The sequence below is a fragment of the Balaenoptera physalus genome, assembly GCF_965194825.1.
Source record: "Balaenoptera physalus genome assembly, chromosome: 1".
NCBI classification, from domain to species: Eukaryota; Metazoa; Chordata; class Mammalia; order Artiodactyla; family Balaenopteridae; genus Balaenoptera; species Balaenoptera physalus.
In genome coordinates, this window is record NC_138882.1 from 98,838,111 (window position 1) to 98,863,836 (window position 25,726).

Here is a 25,726-nt window from a genome sequence, read left to right on the forward strand (position 1 = left end):
AGTAAAAGTCTTTTAATGAGGATTTGGAAGGCAATTTCCATTTTATGGCCTCAACCTCAAAAGAGATAAAAATTTCACAGCTGGGCCCTAGATAAATATCTTCTCTCCATTTTGGCACACAAATAAATCAGAGCACTGCATGTAGTAGTCTTTCCTGAACTAACACAATGCAATTCAAAACAGCATATTCAGCAATGAGCCCACAGGGCCAAGAATAAAGAAAAAAAGAAATACAGTGGTTTGAAGTCAATTATGGGAATCTGTACTGAAATCTGCTCAAAGAACCCAGAGTATTTCTCTAAGCCTCCAAATATCACCAGAGAAGTCAAGTCCTTTCCTTTTATTTTAATGATGGTAACAGTAGAACCAATGATGCTAATAATAAGACAGTGGCCCGTGAATCTCTTTCCCTACTGCAACCTCCATTTCAGTCTTAGATCTGAGAGTTCCTCAGATTACTTTTTTAAAACATATAATAAAAAAGAATGATTATAATATCTTAATTGCCAATAAAGATAAGACAAAATATTTGATCCTTTTAAAAGAAAAAAAATTACATCTGTTATGTACATGTATAGATTGTGTGTATAAATCCTAATAAAGAAAGGTGACAAGTTTACCTGAAGCAAATTTACTACCAGGCACCACCTAAAAATTATGGATAGTGTGTATAGCCTGCACAAATACATAACTGCACTGAAAACAATGCTTTCTGTACCTCCATACTTATACAGATAATTAGGGATATATACCTGATGCTGACTTGATTTTGGATGATTAAGCCAGAAATCCCATTTTTTTTGTTACTGATATGCTGAAACATTAAAGGTAATTTATATGTGTGTAAGATATGCAAAATAATTTTGGAGGGGGAGAGATTTTGGTATAAAACACAAAGCCTATGAAAATAATAATCAATATAGTGAAGAAATTAAAAAAAAATTAAGTGGGAGGTAGGTTTTAGGCTTTATTACCTAGTTTCAGGAAAAGAAAATCTTTTCTTTCCTTCTTCTATGGCCAAATTGTTTAAAACTATTAACTATTTAATAGTTTTATAGCTATTTATAACTGTTAACTATTTAACCTACACAAGAGCAAAAGTAATAACATTCTAGTGAAATCCGAGATCTATAGATACATATGTATACAGTGTGTATCTATAGACCTCAGATTTCACTAGAGACAGTATTGACTTTTAAGACTAATGTGTAAAAAAAGATGTGATTTTGAATGATATTATGTACATGAATGAACAGTTTCAGAATTCTCCTGGTTGACTATGGATTATCTTTATTCCTTCATCTTCTCCCTCCTCACAACGCTATCCTCCCAGCAAAAGGCATTAAACAATTTCTGGTAATAGATACTTCGGGAAGCATGTTAATTACACTTCCTTAAGTATCTAATTTACCATCATAAAGTGAGCTAAGTAAGGGAAAAATCTTGCTCAGTAAATTTCCCTTATACTTTAAAATTAATCTGATTTTTAAGAACTGTGTTTGTTTAGGAGTAGCAAACATGCCCACTGTAAGAGCAGCAACAACTTCTGTTGAGGGCTCATTATTTGATAGCCACTGGTCTGAGTGTTTTACACATACTCATTTAATACACAAAATAATCTTATAAGACAGGTACTACTATCGTTTTCATTTTACAGAGAAGAAAACTAAGCCACAAGAGTTGAATAACAGATCAAGTTCATACAGTAGGCAGTGGAGCCAGGATCAAACTGAGGCAGTCTGGTTCCTGAGACTGTGTTCTTGGCCCCCGTATTATATATATTATATTCGCTCTTTCAGAAGTTTGTGGAACAGAACTTGTGTTTGTAGGGGTGACTGTATTTCAAGTCAAGTTGAAAATCAAGGTCCTGGCTTGTGAAAACAATCCTAAGGCACTGATTTCAATAAGCACTTATTCTGTTCTGGGGCCAGAGTTAATTTACTACCAAAATTTGTTATTCAGCTTTAAGCATATAACGGAGAAACTAGTAGACTCGTGTAGCTCAGAAACAGAATAAAAGATTTGGTTTAATCTTGTCATTGGTTAACTTGATACACTACCTGCTGTTTCCTCAGCTGTAAAATAGGATGACACATAATAATTCTGATAACCTTCAAAAATAACCCTGAAATGGACCTACTGTACAACATAACTCCAAGTAGTAAAATTCACTATGCCCTAAAGAAAAGTTTGTGTCCTATCATTGCTGTGACTTTTTGTTTTCAGAAAGAATAAAATAATTTTACATATCATCCTTTAACTGGATTATACTATATTAGAAAAACACAAGCAAAAGACAACATGCATTACATGGGATACACAATGTGCAGAGTTACCATAGATTGCCAAAAAGGTGGTCCTCCAATCACTGCCAGCAAATGCATGATTATTATGAAGATTTGCACTTCAGTCACATCAATTCTGATTAGGTACAAAAAATCCAAAAAAGCAGAATTACTCAAAACAATTTCAAGTTAATTACTTGCAAGCTTAGCAGCATTCCTCTATCATGCACAATAGAAAAAAATCTCAAATATTGAGGAAAGGGGAAAAGGAGGTGTCAAAAATTTGTTATGAGCAAAATCAAATAAAATCCAGAGTGTTTTAATTTAATTTGATGAATTTCACAGAGCAATAAAAACCCCTCCTTTCTAAAGAAAATTTCTGACTCATTGAAGTTGGGCTGAAACTACAGCTTAACCTTTCTCACCAAAAAAAAAAAAAAAAAAAAAAGAAAAAAAAGTGTGTGTGTATTACATTTTGAATGTCAAGCAGAGGATTGCACTGTACTGCTATATAATATGAGATCTTGAAATAAGTGCTTTGTAGTATCAAATGGAAGAAATGGTGAGCTTTTACTAAAGTAACATAAATCTCTGATACCTTGGCAAAACTTACTGCCCTTTAGATATATTCATTTAATGCCTTCCATGATATGGGTGTGAAAAAAAAATTCACCCAATTCTCAATCAAATTCTTATGCTTATTAGGTCAACTACTCTTAAGACGTCTGGAAAGAAGATACTGAAAGCAGCCAAGAATTAGCTTTGAGGTTGCTGAAAATGATCTTACAGTCAAGAAGAGACGAACCTGGTACAAAAACAGGGCAGTAGAAATTAGAAGCCTGAAAGTCTGAAAAAAGAGTAAGGGCATATTCTGAAGACTGAGGAGCAAAGCAAAAACTGGTGTTCCTTTCCCTCTGTAAACTAGCACTTTTTATAATCTTGAGATTGTCATTCTCAGATTACTGGATCCAAATGCCTTTTAATTTTACTGATTTACCCTACAGATATGCTTGCACAAAATGTCTGTACAAGGTTATTTATTACAGCATTATTAATAGTTGCAAAACTTTAAAAATATCTCTCAATGAGGGAGTAGTTATAGAAATTATGGTACTTCCGTACAATCAACTATTGGGTAGCTTTTAAAAAAAGAGTGGGGTAGCTCTCTAGTGGTGACATGGAAAAATATCAAAGTTATATTAGGTGAAGAAAAATGCTGCAGAATGTGTATATGAACTTATTGCGTAAAAAAAGAAGAAAAATAATATTACATTTTAATTTTTGCCGATAATTACATAACAAATTTCTGGAAAGATACATTACAAACTAAGAACAGTGGGTACCTATTGGAGAGGACAGTGTGGGAACTGGACAGCTGGAGATGAGGATGAGAAGGAGACTATTCACTGCATACCTTTTTTATAATGTTAGTTTTTAAGCAAAGTGAATAATTTATCTATTAAGAAGGTAAACTTAAAAAAAAAGTCAATCTAAGAAAACTGATAGCAACAACAGCAAGGGGGTTCAAATCCCAGAGCAGAATAGAGACCCCATTTCTAAAATTGATACTTCAAGCAGACAATCTATCATGTGAGCTTAAGATATGTAAGTTTTATGCTCATAATAAATAACCAGATTGAAACCAGTCTCTCACAACTAAAAAAAATTATCTTTGATTGCTCAAGAATGCTTTTTAAATAGAAGCATATTAAGCTGCAAACATATAGTGATGTAGTTATCTTGATATACACATTTATTGAAAAAAAAATGGACTGAATTAGGCTAAAAAGAATCTGTAGAGCTGACCTGGTGAGTGATGTTGCCAATAAGGGGAATTACACTCAGTAGCAGACTCAGGAGACTAAGCAGGTGTCAAAGATGATCGACTCTGTCTTGGGTGGAGGAGGGTAGACATCTTACAACATTTTGCTGGATATGTGAAGTAGCCTTTTGGGAGGGGAAGGGCCAGAAGTATAGAATTACAAAATAAAAATGGAGGGAACCTCATGCAATTAATCTTTGTACCTTGGATGAATGTAAGTAAAAGAGATTAGGAAACATGAAAGATCTTTACAAAGCCCAAATTGGGATTCCTGGGAAATTTTTATGGATTAGCCTGTTTGGAAATTTTGGAAGACAGAATTCTGTAAACCGTTCAGATACTATCACTGAATTTAGATCAACAATGTCTTAATGTTAGGAGGGAGAGCCAGGGAAAACTTACTTACCAGTTGGTAATTAGTTAAGAACATTTTTTCCTGTGTGATTATCTGATTTAGCGGAATACTCTGTACTCCAGGATAAAGCCCTCCTGCTCTGAATCATAAGAATTGCCTATCACCACTTCTGGATGCGTGGCTCTAATCTTGACTGTCAATGAAAAAACATGCAGTGTGAGGCCATCCCCAAAGAGAGAAACTAAGCAAGCTAAGTGGGACAGGTGGCAGAAATGATTAACAGTGAACAAGAGTTAATGATTCTGTTTAGAAGAGAAGTGGATACCTGACAGTCCATTTTTCCACCCTTCCACTAAGAAGTCTCTCAATATGGGTTGAATTTACTGTAACACATATTAGGAGGGGGCTCATTTTACGCTTTTTGGCTATGCAGGAAAGACATAATTATCTAGAGGGAGAATATTATATAAGGCAGGAATTTGGCATTTCTGTAGTCACTTGTTATTTTCAAAATAATAACACGGGTGATAATATTTCCAAGTGTTGGAACTATTTCTCTAAAACAAAAACAAAAAAATCAACCTCCACAACTACACCAAAAATAAGCCCTTCAAGGGACAAGGGCTATGTGGTAGAAAACCACCTAAAACACCAGAGTGACTTTTTAAAAAAGACATGGGAAAACAAATCTCTTAACTATAGCATTAGATTTTCACAGCCTAATAGTTTCAGAGGGGGGAAATTAGACGATAATAAACACAATTTTCTATAACCATGAAAGTATTTAAATATCTTGACTGGTATTGCTTAAATAATTTCTTATTTCTACTTTATTTTAGTATAGGTTTTGTCAAAGGACAAAAAGAACTTCCCCAACTGCTGTGTTTAATCCATGAGTACTCTGGTCAGAACACACTTGAATTACTACAACAAGCCAGCAACAAACAACCCACTCTGATGGCTGTCACAGAAGAAAGATGGAGAAAAGCAAACCAGTTGTGGAGATTGAGCTCTCCCATTTTTCTGACAGGGAAGCTGTAAGTGTGGCAGTCCATAGTGAAAATAACCTTCAACACTCATAACAAATCCCTTGGGCCCATCACTCTTTACAACATCCTAATGGTCAACTGATTAAGAGGTAAAGATATCAAGGCGTCCTAAATAAATATGAGTAATTTTAACTTCTGAACAAGAAATAGAAGCTTTCTAGTTGGAGTGAGGATCCTAGGGAGGCTTCATCACCAGAGAAAGACAGCTTAAAAAGTTCCCTGATCAGGACAGTTATTACATGAGAAGTATAGCTTTGAAAAGTGATTAAGGGGTGTAACAACTCCAAACCATCTAAGTTAGCTAACTATAAAGAAAATTTCTATTTTGAATGTCTCATTTTTATTTCTTAGTGTTCAGAGAGATTCCTAACAAATGCATTTGGTTTGAATTCCAACAAGACTCAGCATTAACTGAGGAATGTGAAGGGATTTAACTGACATTCTGTGAGCGTTGATAAGCATGTTAATCGTCATTTCCTAGCATTTTTAATATCAGAAATAAGACAATTTAATCTAGTTTTCATCTACATATGGCACATGCATTTCAAAGATATACTTGCAGTTAATTTGGAAACATAATTTTTTAAATTAAACTATACATAATAAATATAATTTCGTTGTAACTGGGTTGGCTACTAGCTTGGTTTTAACAGAGAATACGCACTAGGGCTAGATTCGCAATGTCACAGAAATTCTGATTTGTACAATTTGACTTGTTAGCTACTATTTTAAAAGAAGCATTTTGCTTAGGAAGTCACTGAAGGGGGCTGGAGTCCTAGTCAAGGATTAGATTGCTGTTAACTACAGATTTGCAATTATTTGTAAATGGATCTGATGTTCTAGGGAACTTATACATAAGCAGAATATGGCACTCATTATATATTTTACCAGGGTGGGTGAAGTACTGGTAGACTGGAATGAAGATTGACCTAGAAATTCAACATACTGCCTTCCAATATTTTACTTCCTACCCTTCATAAGGGGCAAACTGGGCATGACAAGCTTAATGTTAATAACATTAACCATACAGCTGAGTGACAACTATGAGTATTTTAAAGTCAAGTGTTATATACAGAGAAAGTCTAAGCATCTATTTTTGAGATAAGCTGAATTATTTAAAACAGTGTTATCTACCATGAGTGACTATACAGATCTTTAGACTATCTGAGAAGACTAAAACAAAACAACAACCCACCCAGTGACTTTGAATAAGAGAAAAATAGGCAAAAGCTAGAATAGAACAAGTCCTCTAAGAGGAACTAAAGTTTAGGTCTCAAATTTAAGGGGGCAGCCTATCCTTATCACCTTTGGAAACAGAAAAATTAGGAAACAGTCCTCTCACCTCATTTAGTAATAATCTCAAGAGTTAAATAAAGGGATCATGGACATATTCTTCCTCTCAAAATAGCACAATCAATTTTGAAAGAAATCTGGAAATTATTGGGAATTACTAACACAGGTCTTAAAATATAATAATAATGATTATAAACACTATGACAAGCACTGTAGTCAGCACATAACATGTTTTACTCTTTTAATCTTTACAACTATCCTAGGAGGTAGGAAATATTACCACCATTTTATAGATGAGGAAATCTGGTCAGATAGGGTAAGTGACTTTTCAAAGGTTACAGAAATGATAAGTGGCAGAGCCTTGAAAGGAATTAGTGTTGTTCCTACACAGTGCTAAAACTCTTCTAATTTTTAATCTGCTAATCAACTGGGACAAACATTTGTCATACGTTTTTAACTTGTTATCACTAAGATGTCCATACGTTTCAGGATGAAGGTTCTTGCATTCTAACACAGTTTTCCCTAAAATGGCAGAATACCACAGGCAATAGCTAACACAGGAAGTTTAGATGCTAATAAATTAAAATAATTTGGAAACAAATGACAAAGAACAACTCTTTCTGAAGCTTATATTTTCCTCTGACTTTGTAAAGAAAAAAGAAAGTACATCTGACAATTTCATTTCAATCACCAAATCAGTTAAAGCAACACACATTAAAAGCAAAGGAAAATCTCTGCAAGTTAGCAACTGATAAAAGTGAAGACAGTATATCTGAAGAAAAAATGTATTTCCAAAACATTTTTCATGATGTTAAAATGCTTTAGTTCTAGAAACATTTTAATAGGAAGGGCTCTATAAACTGAGGGTACTTTGTTATCATAGACAGACAAGCTGAAGGTAAATAAAAGTCAGTATCCTGACTATTAATTTCATTTAGAAAATTGGTAGAAAAAAACCTTTTGTAAGTTTAATTAATATTAATAAATGAGCTATCAAAAATTATAAATCTAGATAACTGCAGTGAGCATAAAGCTTCAGGTCTTTAGAGGAAGTACCAGAAACAGGTTAAGGGTAAAGGAGTGCTAAAGAATGACACATCCTGAGCTATGCACATTATTCTACTCTAGGTGGGAATCCCACAAATAATTATGCCAATACATTGTAAATGCAATTGAAAGTGGCTTTAGTTTTGCTCCTAAAACATGCCTATAGTACTTTTTAGTATACTCCGTATTCCAAGTTTATTCGAAAAAATGATGTAGGATATCCCTCACTACTGATTTGTCCCCAAAGCCATCATTACTACCATTGAATAACTGGATTTATAATGCTACAAGATACCTTTCAGAAAGAACTGCTATCAGAGACTCACTATTTCTATCATATTATTGAAGCACGTTTGGGTATGGGGACTCAATGCACAAAACCTAACGCAGCCTTGTATTGATAGAATGATCTGTAATATGAACAGTTCCCCAATACTCCCTAAACTGCAAAATTCTTTAAAAAATCTATTTTTCTTGTAAATAAACCTTTTCATACTAAAGTGTGAAGGATTCTGGAAAATTCCACTGGGAAACCATTTCTTAATAAATCTTTTTAAACTTTCAAAAGTCATAAGGCCAAAATTACAATTCTAATATGAAAGAAAAAAAGATATTATTACTTACTCTCTTAGCATTAATTAAGGAAATAGGTATTTACCAAAACAAAACAGAAAAAGGAGGGTATTCAAAGAATAACTACAGTAACATGAAAAGCTAAGAATACTTAGTTTTTAAAGCACAACTAAGAGAGGAAAATAGTAAACAAAACAAATAGAAGTGAGAATAGCTTCTAACATTAAATTTTTTTTTTTTAAACCAAGATCATTTAATAGAAGCAGAAAAACTAGTACCAGGTTTCTTAAAGAATATTAAGAGAATAAACAGAATTTTTCCTACATTACTATAAAGAGTCCTCTCAACTTACCTATCTAAGGAAAACTCTGCTTGCTTTATTTTGTTAAAAACGTAAATACGAAAAAGTTCTGTTTAATGGTGGAAAGGTATTTGTTTCAAAAATATTTCATAGAGCAAAAATGTTACAAGTTACAGTAGGTAAATGGGAGAGAGAATTGTTTTTAGCATCAAATCACCAGAAATATTATATTTCAAAAAATTTTGTTTAATAGGGTGGATTTTTATTGCCCTATTATATATTAAAATTATTTGTTTTCTAATAACCTGTTTGTCTGTGAAATACCACAAGAAGACTTTTGAATTTTTGTTTTTAAATTACTCTGTGCATGACAAAGGTGCTGTCTTTACTGAGTTCATGCCATTGTTCGCTGGACAGCATGAATATTCTAGCAGTTACCGTGAAGTTCCAGAACCAAGGACCCAGGGTTCCTGTGAGAAGCTGGCATATTATAATTATGATCTGGGACTCTGTAACATCGAATCTATGCATAAGGAAACAAACATTTCAAAATAACTTTACTCAGAGCTTTTGCTAAAGAGCCCTACTAAAACAAGGTAGCAAAAATAGATTTAAAATGTAGCATTCTCCTTATAAAGACATCTAAAGATTCAATGAAACAATTTATACAGTACAATTACTATCCTTATGCATACAGGTATACTTCTTACCCAAATCAAAACAGTATAAAAGTTTAAAATTTAAAACTGTAATACACTGAACAAATGACTTATAAATAGGCAGCTGGAAACACTGGAACTAAAAATGCAGTCAATTCTTAATTACCTAGGAATGGTGAATACTACTTGCCAAATAATCACACTGTCTGTGACATAGGTCCCCTCAGTGCCAGAACCTATCCAGACTTCCCTGTGGATAGAAATGCTTCCTAGAAGCCCCAATGGACAGTCATCTATCTATGTGCTTGAAAAACCGCTAATAATCTTATACACTTCACTTCTCCACACCTCATCCTGCTCCTACCTCTGCTATTTCAGTAAAATTACCACATGGATGTGGAAAGGGCAAGAGGGAAAGTGAAAGTATGACTTCTTTTGATATGGCCAAAGCAAAAATCAAATTGGCCATTTCCTTATCCTGTTTCCTGATAACCTCTAGTCTAAGAATCTTATCCTTTTCCTTTCTCTTCCCTTAATTCCCCATCAGCATTATAACTCTCTACTATACTGGATTAGTTTATTAGTCGTAAAAATAGTTAAAACATCCAATTCAATGGTGACAGAAATAGAGGAGCAGTATAGAACAGGCTTCAAATAAAAACTACATAATCAAAATTAAGAACTGAGGAATGCTAATGAGATAGAAAGAGGTCCATGATTTTACCTGATGATCTGAGAGTTCAAACTACAATCTAGGTTTTACATTAATACAAATGCTGTAGTTGTTTTAGGATATTATCTATAATAATTTGATAAAATTTAAATGGGCAGAGTCCAAATGAATGAATCATTGCTGAGGAAAAAAACAAAACAAAACAGTTAAACTAGAAACTAAAAGGAAAATCTCTGGTATTTAATAATTCATGTGATAAATCTTAAACATTTAAAGATAGGCAGATCCTATACAGGAATTCAGTAGGAAACTTCCTAATTCTTTTATTTTTTATTGAAGTATAGCTGATTTACAATGTTGTATTAGTTTCTGGTGTGTAGTAAAGTGATTCAGTTAATAAAATATAATATGTATATATTATAATATGTATATATAAAATAATATAATATGTATATATAGTATGTATATGTTATATAACATACTTTACAAATATATAAGTTATATAATATATATTCTTTTTCATATTCTTTTCCATTATGGTTTATTACAGGATATTGAATATAGTTTCCTGTGCTATACAGTAGGACCTTATTGTTTATCTATTTTATATATAGAAAATTTCCTAATTCTTAATCCACAGAAAGTGGATTACGTATTGGGTTGGCCAAAAAGTTCATTCGGGGTTTTCTATAACATCTTACGGAAAAACTCGAACAAACTTTTTGGCCAACCCAATATAACAGACAACAGTTTTTAATTACTTGGAAGTAGGAGGTCTTTGAATACTTATTCTTTAGAGGTTATTTGGATACGAAGATGAACTGCATTTGTCACACTACTAGTAGTAAATACACAGCCTATTAACTTTTTTCAATTAACTACAGAAAAGAAAAAGCCAGACGTTATTTACTTACATAGGAATAAATGTTGGTGGCAGGCTTTTTAGCTAATGTAAATGTGAAACCCTAGATGCATGAATTGAAAAATGTCATAAAGTGAAGATACTCTGTCTGCTATAACTATAAATAATAAGCACACTAGAAATAATATCTGTAAAAGTAATAGACTCTCAGAAGGAACCTTAGATATCACGTAATCCAAAACTCTTACGTTACAAATTGGGAAACGAGGCCCACAGAAGTCATGGGCCTTGCGCAAGCTGATATACAGATAATCTGGAGATAACACTTGAGGCAAGACACACTGGCCTGAGTTCAATCTCTTATAATTCCTTTCTTTTATTCTCTCCCAAAAAGATAACAAGAGTATTTTTTTTCTGAAACGATAACTTAAGAGTTTTACCTTTCACAGTGTGTAAGATTTTTTAAGACCTATGTTTTACATAAATATAGCCTTATTATAGATTGTTTAGGGTTTCTAAGCATTTAATTTATAAAAATGATTCTATACATACATCTACAAGTTATATATTTAAAACTATCTGGATATAGAGGGTTTAGGTCTTAAGAAATGTGAACTCTTCCATTTAATATAATCCATATACATTAAAAGAATATTTTACAAACGTTTACAAATGAGCTTCAACTCATAATTCTTCTCTTCTTCCACTAACCCAATCCTTCTATGAAGTTCTAGCCTCTAAACCCATATCCCTCCCTCAGTTTTTCATATCCAAGCTAGTAAAAATCCTAAAGGTCTAAGCTGGGTCTGGAAGGTCCCCATGAGCAGTACCCATCTCCATCAGCTGTCTACTTACTCATTCCAGAAGCAATGTCAGGACAGAGGTCTGTCTAGCTGCGACAGGTACTGATATTCTCTGTGCAAGGCAGCTTTTAGCAAATCAAGATTTTAGTGATCAGAACAAAGATATAGCTCATAATTTCAGGGAAGAAGTATCCAAATCACAATGGTTTTTTCACAATACCTGACTGTGAATGAAAATTATTTAGTTATGGATAAATTATTATGCCAATTTTTGTGCAAGTACACTTAAAAACTAAAAATAGGGACATCAGGAGACTAAGAAAAACAAACAAAATTTCTTCTTTGGTAAATATACTATTTTATAAGGTTATTAAACATATAACAACTTGGATTTTTTATATATATATTAAAGAAACCTTGTGATTTTTTTGTCACTCGTGTATAAATATCAAAATAAAACAATTAAAATAAAAATGTTTTAAAATAAAATTCCTAAGATGCCTAAGGCTGCTTTCCCCTAAGGAGGAAGAAAAAGCAAGTGATTTTTAAAAATTTCTTTTCTCAAATTATATTTGAGCATTGACCTTTCCTAATTAAATAAATAAAATTTGGACTTTCTCTTCCACACATATAAACTTTACTTCAATATTTAAGCTACTATACATCTGCCTATTATATCTGCTCTTAAAAAAAAATGTGAAATCTAAAATGGCAGTTTTAAAACTACTTTAGAAATATCTGTATTATTCCATATGTTTCCATTACATTGGTATTCTGATAAATATTTCCTTAAATGTAAAGCACTCGCAGTATATTTCTATGGAGGTTGTAGCTTGCTTTTAATTGTAAAAATAACTAAATTCGGTGTTGCTTTAATATGGATGCAAGATTTCAGAAAATTGTATAGTTTTCCCAAATCAAAACCAATCCCTTAGGGAATTCCTTGGAGGTCCAGCGGTTAAGACTCCATGCTTTCACTGCCAAGGGCACGGGTTCGATCCCTTGTCGGGGAACTAAGATTCTGTAAGCCGCGGCCAATTTTAACAAATAAATAAAGTCAATTTTTAAAAAATCCTTTACAATACAAATATTTAATTTAAATTGAGAAATTAATTCCAACTGGTCTCGATATTTCTAGATATTTTTTCACACCATTATAAGGAAGCACTAGTCTCAGAGGGAGAGTGTGCTCCTAATCTAGTCCCAACTGCCTGATACTCTACTCCTTTGGGTCCTGCATTTTTAGCAGTCTAAGCTCGATAAATCACGCCCCCCCCCTTTCTTCAGGTGTCTTCAATCTCTTTTCTAAGTCAGTTTCTTCTGTATGTTCAAAATTTTCCCATTAAAAATACAAACCCCTTCTTCCTTTGAGCCCATGTTTGCTCCTCTAACTGATGCCTTGCTCCTTCCCATCCCAGCTACACATTTTATAAGTAACCTGTACTAACTGTGTGCTTATTTATTTCGTTCACTTCTGTTCCCTACAGTCTGGCCTCATTTTGAGTCTTGGCAGCACTTAGCACTGTTCTCTTTTGAAATTCATCCCTCTACTGGCTTTTCATTCTGGTATGCCTCCTCCTACTCTGGCTGTTCAATAATTTTCATGGGCTTCTTTCTAGGCTTGCTCTCTATGTTTTCTGCTATTCTCATTCTCTTTGGATGTCTAAAATCCCTCACATACATGTTCTAGATAAAACTATTCCTTTGAATAGGCTCCTCTCCCTGCAGGGCCTTTCTCCACCTTCCATCCAACCACCCAAGGAGGGGAACTGGGAGTCATTCCAGTCTCTGCTCTCTCATTCATTCTCCATAACCAAATACAGACTATGTCCTACAGTTTCTACCTCTTAAGTCTCTCTCCAACCTACCCCTTTCTCTTCGATAGCACTGTCATTGTGCTAGTTCAGATTTCATTGTTCCTCATATTTAATTATGCTGATGCCTCCTAAGGGATCTTCTTACTTCTGTCACAGCCCACTCCAATTCACCCTCCAAACTGTTGCCAGACTGATATTTCCAAAAGGTATTTTTGTCATTTCCCTGCTTTAGGTCCTGCAAAGGTTCTCAATAGATTCAGGATAAAAAGCCCTCAGTTCTTGGCAGGACATAGAAGGCCCTCAATTTTCTGGATCTTCTCCAGCCTTATCTCCTGCCACACCCCTATAAGCATCTTATGATTTAACAATATAGAACTGCTTGCAGTTCTTCAAGTACATATTTCATCAAAGGAATACACGGCAAGGGAAATTTTAAGACCGGCAAAAAGAAAGTTGTGATAGCAAATCACTCCTAAAAACACTGTCTATTTAACTCTTCCCTTGCTTCCACGGTTCATTTTCTTTCCTTCCTTCAGTTCCTACACCATGTAGCTGGTGCTGCTTTACTTGAAAGAAAAAAATAAATTAGGGCTAGATAAGCTTTCAAAATAAGGGTTTGAATTAGGGCAAACCAAGTGATCTTAGAAGTCTATCATAATTTGTGGTTTTTACCTAAAGCAGAAAAAAACTATGAAAACATTACTGAGATAATGTAAAGGCTATGGAAATATTGAGGAAAAAATCTGCATATAATATTTTCGATTACTGCTCTTTTTTAATATCAGATATCTTCAATATTTTCTAAGCATAGATCATTTTATAAACTGCTGATGAATGCACAGGCATACAGTTTTCAACTGGACACTCATGTCCACTATTGTCACTTGAGATGTGCCTTAAACATGTTCTCTAAATCCCTTTATTTTTAAATTCTTCCAAGGCATGTCTTTTAGTTAACCTCCAAAGTATTAATAATTATTCATTTACTGTCATAAGAACATCTTAAATTCTACTTAAATAAGGTTAGCAAAAATCACCTGAAGTGAACTTGTAGGAAACAGCTAAAAATTTCTATGCGTTCTGGCTTTTTCAAGGCCTAGAAAACTAAGTTTATCAGTGATCTAAAATTTTAAAATTCATTAATGATTCGCCTTAATGAGAGATTAGGTTAAGATATTCTCCTATCATTTGACATCAAGATTTTTATTTTGATATTCCATGAAGTTTTCAGAGTCTTTTCTCAAGTTATCTTTTAATCCTACACCGTGAAAAAGTAAAAGACTAACTTGAGCAGTGTAAATAGGATCTGTGATACTTAATTAAACACCAGTTGGTGAATTCCATCCTTAACCTTGTTCCAAGACTGGTTTACTCATTAATATTTACGGAAAAGTACTAATCACCAGGTAGGAACTATTCACTTTGGAGTTTGAAGAAAGTTTCTATTTCGTTTTTTAAATTGTTAGGCATTTTGTTGGCAGTAGTAATCTATATGGTGTGCTCATATCCACTAAATTATCAACAGCTTAGATATTTATAGATTCATAAATAAAACGATGTGAAAAGAATAAAATCTAATTAAGCTATGATATTTAGAGATAAAGAGTTGCTCTTTGCTTTCATAAACTATCTTTTCTTTCCTGAAAATACATTTTCATGTGTCAAAGTAAAACACAGTGTTAAGGTGAATAACAGTGGGGAAAAAGAAAAATGAATTTGAGGGAAATTCAGTGGATATGAGTGAAGGGCCTACTGTTTTTCATGTTACTTTAAAAATATTGGTTGGGAGGTTCTAATATCTCCTTTTAAAAAGTGTGACAGAAGGACACATGACTGAGACTGTTACATAGTAGCTAAAATAATGAGAGTTTTAAACTTCTTTTATTTACTAAACTAGTGATTTAATCAAGTCCTAATACTCAAATACCTATAAGCAACATTCTACATATTTGAAAGAGAAAACAAAATCACCACTAAGTGTTACTTACATTCCAAATCGCAATGTTCCAGAAACATATGTTTGCCAATGTGCACAATAGAACATGAATGTCCCAGCAAAACAACAAAAAAACATCCAGTCAGGGTTTGTCCCTAGTTGCACTGCAATACAAGTTCCAAGAACCACGAAAACTGGAAAAGAAAGATCACAATGAAAACTGAAAAATCTGAATAACAAACATTAACTGAGCTGGAAATGAGTTTACATGAGGCAAAAAGAAAACATGCTGTGAACGTACAATCTTCTCTCAGTTATCTATGCAAACAGGAAAGTAGGATATAATCTTTTACATTATCATTTACCCTGTAATTTCAATCTCTTCTTTCATTACACCACTTAGTGGAACCAAACTTCTTGAAAGCAACTAAAATACTTTAGCATTTTTTGGAGTACAGGCATATCTCATTTTATTACACTTTGCAGATACTATGCTTCCAGATACTGCATTTTTTTTTTTTTTTTTTACCAGTTAAAGGTTTATGGCAACCCTGCATTGAGCAAGTCTATCAGTGCCTTTTTTTTTCCAACAGCATTTGTTCACTTAATATCTCTGTGTCACATTTTGGTAATTCTTAAAATATTTCAAACTTTTTTCATTATTATTATATTTGTCATGATGATTTCTGATCAGTGATCTTTGATGTTACGACTGCAAAAAGATTACAACTTGCTGAAGGCTCAGATGATAGCATTTTTTTAGCAATAAAGTATTTCTTAATTAAGGTATGTACATTGTTTTTTCAGACATAATGCTACTGCACAGTTAACAGACTAAAGTGTAGTGTAAAAATATCTTTTATATACACTGGGAAACCAAAAAAATTTGTGTGTCTCTCTTTATTGCAATATTTATTGCGGTGGTCTGGAACCGAACCCACAGTATCTCTGAGGTATGTCTGTATTCCCCCAACTCTATAGTACCAGTTGGCAGTGAAAAATTACAAAGCAGAAGGTCAAAAAGAAAGAAAAACAAAAGGCCTAGATAATTCACAAAGGGACCTAGTAGCTTTAGATAGATGGTTGTCTTTTCTTATTTAGCAGATTTCATTATGGGTAATATACATTAAAAAAAAAGGATTTCCTATAAAAGTTTGGAACTCAAAATACAATGCAAAAATGACTAACACTTAAAAAACAGAGGACACCTATCATTCTGCTGCCAACTAATTAAATTATAATAGCCTTTCAAGATGCCCAACTAGCCTTTATAAGAGCTTAGCTATTCCTTCCCCTCTACTAAGCAAGCTGCTGTCAGGATACACTGAAACAATGATTTTAATATACACCTACATCTGTGAATCTGAGTTCACAAGGTAAAACCATCAAGGGTTTTTGTTTGCTTCTTTTAAAATATTTTAAATGCTATGCCAAATGACAAGAAACCAATTGAGCTGCTAAATAAAAAGTAAGTGTGTGTGTGTTGTGGGCGGGTGGGAAGTCAGGGTGAGGGGATTTCTTGAAAGGAAGACTAGTTAGAAGCTGTCACTTAATTTCTAAATTTCTTTTTTCCCTCTAAAAAACTACCGAAATATTATTTTTTAAATGGTACAAATAAAGATATACCATGTATAATCTAATTATAGTAACTTATCTATTGCTAGCACCTTAGTGTATTTTTTTCTAGTCTTTTCATCCAAGCCCATTATCACAGTTATACTCCAAATTTACAACGTAATTTTAAATGTCTACATAATATCCATTTAAATATAAAGACTACGAATTTCCTAGTCTCCCATTATTGAACTCTCGTCTATAATTTATGAGATTTTTTTCATGATAACAATTATGCCCTTAGAATTTAAAAACAACAGGTGCCAAAACAATAATATTTAGGGTTAAAAATAACTTAAGTAGAAATTAATTCCTAAATTTCCCAATACCACCAAATAATAAACAAATATTAACCAGATTTATATTTTTTGATAATACTAAAACTTTTAATACAAAAAACCACTTACTCTGATAACTATTATAACACCAGGAACCTCTTATTTATCTTATTATCGCTGTTTATCATATTCTTTTTAACTCTGTTAATCATTAATATTAAAAAATCAACAATACCTGTTGATAGTGAATCACACCCATGATCAAAAAGTTCTCCCAAAGGAGAACTGCTATTGGTTCTTCTTGCCTGTTTCCCATCTATAGCATCCAAAGACTGGTAAATGAAAAGGCCACATGCACAAGCAATATACGCCCACAGAGGTGCCTGTGAAATAAAATAAGAAAAGCAAGAGTAATAAGACATATTAATTACTATTATCTGGCTAATGTATTTTTACTTGCAGATATTTTATCTTCATTCTCCAGAGAAGTTGGAGGCTACAGGAGAGACGATCCAGGTGCTACATAATGAAAAACTTCAGAATTATAAGAGAATTAAAATTCCTTGCTTTGTAGGGGTACTCAAACAGATGCTGGATAACTACTTCACAGGGATAATACAGAAATCCCATGAGAGATTAGGCTAGGTAACTTCTATAAGATTTCTCCTAACATATAGATTCTAAGAATCAATTAATGAATAATCCAGTACAGTTTTTCCTAAATTGTATCTTTCAAGACGCTTATAGATATTACACGAAAAGAAAATTTCCATGCTAAACTCACTTGGGAAACATTGGATTAAACAATGTTAAACAGATTTCTCAACTGCCGGACTTCTTCCAGCCCTTAAGATTGCTAATGCATATTGTGATTATTCACTAATGCATATTGTGCATATTCAAGGGGGATACAACATCCTGCCATTTCCCAAACTTATTTGAGCATGTAACTTATTATTTTTTATAAATTTATTCATTTTTATTTTTTTTATATTTGGCTGTGTTGGGTCTTCGTTGCTGCGGGCGGGCTTTCCCTGGTTGCGGCGAGTGGGGACTGCTCTTTGTTGCGGTGTGCAGGCTTCTCATTGCGGTGGCTTCCCTTGTTGCGGAGCACAGGCTCTAGGCACGCGGGCTTCAGTAGTTGTGGCATGTGGGCTCAGTAGTTGTGGTTTGCAGGCTCTAGAGAGCAGGCTCAGTAGTTGTGGCGCATGGGCTCAGCTGTTCTGTGGCATTTGGGATCTTTCCAGATCAGGGCTCGAACCCATGTCCCCTGCATTGGCAGGCAGATTCTTAACCACTGTGCTACCAGGGAAGTCCCGCACGTAACTTATTTTTAAACACATCTCTTCAATGTTCCATGAAACAACACTAGGAAAATAATGATCTACTTACTAGACAGAGTGCTTATATTATTTTTCAAATATTTATGGTCACATTTTCAAGGAATGGTTTCTCTTTTCCCAGACAGAAACTGAACCACTAATATTGAATTTAAATGTAGTGAATTAAAAAAGGAGAGCTTTGGGACTTCCCTGGTGGTGCAGTGGTAAAGAATCTGCCTGCCAATGCAGGGGACATGGGTTCAAGCCCTGGTTCGGGAAGATCCCACATGCCGCGGAGCAACAACTAAGCCCACGTGCCACAACTACTGAGCCTGCGTTCTAGAGCCCGCGAGCCACAACTACTGAGCCCGCCTGCCACAACTACTGAAGCCTGTGTGCCTAGAGCCTGTACTGCACGACAAGAGAAGCCACTGCAATGAGAAGCCCGTGCACCACAACAAAGAGTAGCCCCCGCTCGCCGCAACTAGAGAAAGCCTGCGTGCAGCAACAGAGACCCAATGCAGCCAAAAACAAATAAAATAAATAAATAAATAAATAAAAAAGAAGAGCTTCTATTTGGTTTGTTCTCTGTAAGAATGTCAGCGTGTTTTGCATCACTTTTTACTATTTTCCCATGCCCAGGCCATGAAAAAATTTTTATAACCACAAGATATTTCTCAGATATTGGTTATCAAGTTAACTGTATTAAATGCTCAGGGCTGCAAATTAAAACTACTCAGAGGGCTTCCCTGGTGGCACAGTGGTTGAGAATCTGCCTGCCAATGCAGGGGACACGGGTTAGAGCCCTGGTCTGGGAAGATCCCACATGCCGCGGAGCGGCTAAGCCCGTTTGCCACAACTACTGAGCCTGCGCGTCTGGAGCCTGTGCTCCGCAACAAGAGAGGCTGCGATAGTGAGAGGCCCGCGCACCGCGATGAAGAGTAGCCCCCGCTTGCCGCAACTAGAGAAAGCCCTTGCACAGAAACGAAGACCCAACACAGCCAAAAATAAATAAATAAATAAATAAATAAATAAAAAGTGAAATTCTTTTAAAAAAACTACTCAGAGCTGCAAAAAATATTCAGTATATTCTGCACTGCAAAGAGGTATCTCTCTGACAGAGGTCTATTTAGATCTCAGTTATTAAAGGTAAAGATCTTCTCTTAGACGTTTTCTTGGAATCTCATATTTTAAAACACTGAGGTTGCTAAAAGGATCATCGTACATACCTCCCCCAGGCTCGAGTTACAAACATGGAAAACAATAACTGTGGTTCTGTAACCATAGTTTACATGCCAGCACACTGGACTAAGTGATTTATCTTATGTGACTAAGAACTCTACCTTCTAGACTTTGAGTCTACTGCTTCTTACTCTTAGAAGAATCCAGTAACTCTCTAGAGCTGCACTGTCCTATACAATGGCCATTAGCCAGCCATCTGTGATTATTTTAGTTTAAATTCATTAAAATTAAATAAAACCAAAAATTCAGTTCCTCAGTTGCTAGGTACAGTTCAAGTGTTCAATATCCAAAAGTATCTATGGCCTCCATATCAGACAACACAGACACAGAACACTACCATCATGATGGAAATTTCTATTGAACAGTACTGCTTTAGGGGACTAGAAAACAAGGAACTTCTTGGGGGTTTTAGGGTTTTAATGGGGAAAAGTGTTACTCTGGAACAGAGACAACTTCAAGTATTAGTATATACATAATCCTAGAAAACAGCAAGACGGTTATTACATATATAAGAGAGAGCAAAGCCTTCTTGTCTTTTCTTTCTTCTGGTGAATCTGTAGAACGCTAAACTAATATTTATATATTTCTTCCTTGTTTCCATTATTTCACAACTCTCATACATGTTTTAAGAAGAAAGCCTTCTCATTCAGGAGCCAGTTTGGTCTCAGCTGGGTTAAGAGCCTGATACACTGAATGTATCAATCAGGAAACTATTACTGTACAGTCATATTCCACCTTGATTCCTCCCAGCAGCATTCTGAAAAGTTCTCTGTGATTCGTGTAGTTCCTATTCTGGAAGTTTCCCCAAAGATTTAACTAATTCTAAGGTTACTCTAATAATTCCAAATCACTTAAGAAGAGAGGCTGAGGAAAAGTATTATAGGGAACATGGTGCCTGGTATACTCTGGGTGTTGAATAAATGACTATTCGTGGCCAAGCTACCCTCCAACGTGCTCTCATTCCCTGACCCCCATCCTGGAACTAGTTTAGGACTTAGAAGGCTTCAACTGGAACCAATCCCGTTCCCTGTTCTTCTGTACCTCTAAGGATGTGCGAGATCTGGACCAGATTCCTCTGGAAGTATATGTCAGGTCCTCAAGTAAGCCACGAGTAAAACAGCTCAAAGAATGTGATAAAGAATCCCAGGACATATTTAAACAATTGTACTGGTGTTTATTTTTAAGGTTATTGATTGATGTAAAGCAAGATAGTTAAGAAAATGAGGGGAAACCAGAAATATATCCATACAATCTGTATAAACTGTACCTGTATAGTAAAAGAGGAATTAAAATAAAGGCATTCAATGGTGAGGGGAAAATAAACATCTGGCAAAAGACAAAAAACAAAAACAAAGTATGTTTTATAGGTAACTGTGACCCTCAATAGCTACTTTAAGAGCTATATGTGGTAACAAATGAATTAATGAAAACAGAAAGGTATAAAGGATTGAATGGTGATAATTTTATCTCAAAAAATCACCTGAAAAAGACTACATTAAAAAAAATTACTTCAAGCTTAAAACAAGACAAGGAATGTTGTGGCCATTATGATTTACATGGTTCAGTCACTTTTAACAGCTTTAGTTGAGGATCACCTTCTATCTTCTTGGTTTACCTGTGGCTGATCATTCTGATTAATACAGGAACAATAAATGTTTTTGATTCTCCTTCATCTACCTAACTACCTTAGTTCACTTTTTGACAAGAACATTTTAAAATCAATTAAACATCAATTTACCCATTCAGATGAAGGGCTCTAGTTTCAGTTTTGGTTTTAAGAAGTGAGTAGAGAAGGTAAAAGAGGGAATAGCAGTGGAGAGACTTATATTTGAGAAGGCCCAGGGAGAGTCTTCGTAAGCAATACCATGCTTCCCTTTTTTTAATGGCAGCCATAGCAGCATACAGAGCAGGAAATACATTATACTGTTTCTTTCTTACACTTCTTTTGCCTTCTTAGAATAAGAGAGATACTCCTGAGGTTATCAGCCACATATGTTTACAGTAAGGGAAAAGGGATATTCAACAACTCTTACTGGAATCAAGAGAATACTTTTGATAAGACTGATTTATAGCTGTGCCATCTTACTACCACAGACTTTCCTCTCTGATCATTTTAAACTTTGCTAAGACTTTATTAGCCATTTTTAAAAAATGGGATAAAACTCTTTTTTAAAGAATTGAGACTTACTGATTTTAAAGGACTATTTTACATGTTAATCTCAACTAACATTAATTTATCTCCTGGGATCAGAGTCCACACTTTGCTTCTGGTTTCTCATAAGCATAGTGTATATAAAGTAGGTTGTAGCTATGAGCTTTATTAACGATATATATGATAGGATACTTTAAAACAGCTGACAAATAGCTGTTCGATTATCTTACCTTTAGTTAAATGACCGAAAAAAATCCCAATTATAGGGTTTCTGGCATGCAATAAATGTTTATATCTGTTATTAAAGAAATTCCTCTTACCTGCTCTGTAGCTGTAGGACAGTAGAAGACTAATAAAACAGTTGTACAGATGTTTATTGACAATCCAATGATCGTGATGAGATTTGGGGCAATCCAGGAGGGAACTCTTCCAACCAACCATTCCCAATACCCTTGCATTAAGGGCTCAAGCAGGGACCGTCCAGCACTCTGATACCTGTGTTCTTCTAGCCGCTTAAGTTGGTGTCTTGACAATGGTGGTGTAGGTAACTGAAACAATTTATTTAATACACACCCTGGAGTACTCATATGCCCGAAGCCCAGAGGGGACTCCGGGTGAGAATCTCCACATCGTCTCCTTGTTGACCGATGCCCACTCATGGATCTTGCCTTTTTTTAATTTAGGGAGTATAATTTATCTTGTTTTATAGGTTTTTGTGGATAGTCTTTACCTGGGGGAAAAAAAAAGATATATTCATCAGCCACTATTTATATCAATGTCAGTAAATTAAAAAAAAAAATCAAACTGGTAATAGAATATTACATATTAAACAGGGATCAGAAAACCAGGGATCTGTTTTTAGCTCTAATTCTTATTGATGATGTAAGCCAAAAGAAGTCATATAACCTCACCTTTAAGTGAAAAATATTAAGAATTTTAATAGCAATATGCTTCCTGTTACCTTATAGTTTATCTGACTTCGAAGCTCATGATCTTCTTGTTTCTATCTCACACTGCTTTCCGTAGTATAAATCGAAAGAAAATCCTAGAAATGACCTAATCATTTCACATATATGGAAACTGAGGTCCAAGGCATACCCAAAGACAGCTAGCAAATTAGTCTTAATAGTGGAGGAATGACTTGAATCAAATGGGTCTTAAACTAGATATTTATTTAATGTGAAGAGCTAATATTTATTGAGCACTTACTATGTACTAAACACTTTAAGCAAGTTTTATATATTAACTCATCTAATCCTCACAACAACCACAGAAGGTAAAGACTATTAATTATCCCTATTTTTACAGAAAATGAAACTAAGGCACAGAGAGGCTAATTAACTTGTCCAAACTCATACAGCTGGTAAGTAAGGTTCAAACAAACACAAGGTTTCTGTTTAAATTAAAAGATAAATCTTATTAGTGGAAAGGGATATAGATGATATTCCAGGAGGGGATAAACAACAATGAAAAAAATTAACTTTAAGAGGACACTATTTATGTGTTAGCAGTGACCTGATAAATTGAAGTAATAAGAAAAAACTGTAACTGCATTAAGTGTGACTGTTCATAAAAAAACTTAAATTTAAATCCCTGAAGTACTTGCACTTGACTTCGAAAAGATCAGAAATAACATAATTATCATAAGTTATTAACCAATGTAAGAAAACAATAAGTTTAACACTTAAAAATCAGTATGGTGATATCAAAGGTTTGAAGTGGTGAGGGCCTAGAGTAGGGTGGTAAAAATGGAAATATGAAAGACAGTCAAATCTATAAGTAATTTCTACTTAGAAGGAAGAATCAAGAGGAGGTACTTAGGAATTAGATATGAGGGGTAAATAAGTAGAAGAAAAAAGAAACCAACAGTCAAAGACTAGTGGCACTACTGTCAAAAAGGAGAGTTTGGAAGGAAAATCAGTTTGTTATTTTGGCTTTTGGCGGGTGTGGGTGAGAGGGCATCTCGGGATGCGAGTAGGAAAGACATACATGCAACTTTTAAGTAGAGATGTTTTAGACAAAATCAAATGACTGGAGTTTGGGTAAGAGATCGAAATTTCAAATTTTCAACTTGGAAGCTAAAGTCTAGTTAAAGACTAGAAAGTAGAAAATTTCTTGAAGGCATTAAGTATGAAGAGAAAAGGAAAAGAATAAAGAACGTTGTGGGAAACTCATGGTTAGTGAGCAGGAAGAGAAGCCATAAAAGGATTAAAAAAGGAAACAAAAAAAGAAAATCTTAATAGAACTAAAAGGGTAGTGGCACTGAACCAACACAGGTGTACTCTGCTCTTCTGGCAGAAAGCTATCCAGAATGCAATATGAAATTCCCGGAAATGCTGCACTGTGGGAACACAGAATGTGATACAGGGTCTAGGACATCTCAACAATGGACCTGGTAGCAAAACATGCCCACGACTTCTCTCTATTCCCAAAAACAACAAATTCCAAAATTTCAATGTCACGAATGATCTAAAGTGGCATCCCAAACCTCAGTCAATCATGTATCTCAATAGTTGGTTTAGAGAACAGTTATTGTAGTCATTAACTGACTTAAATAAATTTTCAAAAATCTCAAAAGAATCATCAGTACCCCAGTTTAACTAACTGAAGTGCTCTGAAATAAAAATATTGTAATAATTTTCAAGCCAAGGCAAATGAAAGCTAATTTCCTACTATTTCAAAGAATTCTTCCACACACCCAACTGTACCAAAAGCAACTGATTAAAACTGTTTTAAAGTAATATTTATACAATGTCAAACAACTGGTTACAAAACCATTTTAGATGAAATGACAGACTGATAACCACCAAAATACTGTACTATAAAGCAGCCAAATTTTCAAAAGTCAAATTGAATGATGTATTTTCATATTTGGTGAGCTATAATCAATCAGCTCTTATGGATTTCCACTTAAAATGGGAATAAAAAGTTTAGCCAACTCAATTTATATTTTATTATTGCAGTGTTCCATTCTCCTATAGTTAAAAAGTGACATATTAAGGATGCTGGCCTGCTTTTGGCACTAAACAGCTACAAGCAACTGATCCTAATGGTTTTAAGTTTGAGCATTTGGCAGGACTATTTGATAAACTGATACTTTCCTTCTAAGTGTTTTCCCCTTCTGACCTAGATTTTTTTTTCCCTTCTATTTCTCTTTTAGAAAAATCTACATTTTGACAAACCTTTCTAGATCTAGTCATTATATAATTCATACATTAAAAAAAAAGAATATTTCAATTTGGAACACTGTCTCCATGAAGCTTATTAGTAACAAGATTTCAAATAAAAATTCAGATACAAGTTGCCACTGACATATAGTTAGCTACTTTGCTTTCAACAGGTAGCCACAGAGGTTGCTGTCACTACCACAGATCCATCTCCACTCTTCCTTCCTCCCATCACCTGAGACCAGGAGGCTATTGCCACGAAAACCATATCAGGAAAAAAGAGGCATTTCTGAATTTCAGCAAGTGAAAACCAAGCATACCAAGGGAGCAGGACAGTGTAGGTTGCTACAATAGAAGAGCAGACTCTATGGAGAGAAAGAGGAAAAGGATGTGGGATGGGAATATGGAAAGGAGGTACAAACATTACAAAAATTATTTTAGCCACTTGAGATTTTTATCCAACGTCAAGCTTATGC

General features: G+C 34.4%; 1 protein-coding gene across 5 annotated transcripts in view; it reads right to left on the minus strand.

Annotated features, from left to right (window-relative positions):
* Positions 1–25,726, minus strand: part of CEPT1 (choline/ethanolamine phosphotransferase 1) — a 36,413-nt gene that overhangs the window by 6,703 nt on the left and 3,984 nt on the right. For 4 of the 5 annotated variants that reach the window (XM_082435955.1, XM_082435954.1, XM_082435957.1 and 1 more), the window contains exons 2-5: positions 22,404–22,813; positions 17,603–17,750; positions 15,528–15,669; positions 2,337–2,421 (exon numbers count right to left, since the gene is read on the minus strand). In XM_082435955.1, the coding sequence (XP_082292081.1) occupies positions 2,337–2,421; positions 15,528–15,669; positions 17,603–17,750; positions 22,404–22,742 (714 nt within the window). In that variant the 5' untranslated portion in view covers positions 22,743–22,813. Of the gene's footprint in view, positions 1–2,336; positions 2,422–9,163; positions 9,249–15,527; positions 15,670–17,602; positions 17,751–22,403; positions 22,814–25,726 lie in introns of all 5 variants that reach the window. The other variant, XM_082435958.1, reaches the window with a different exon arrangement.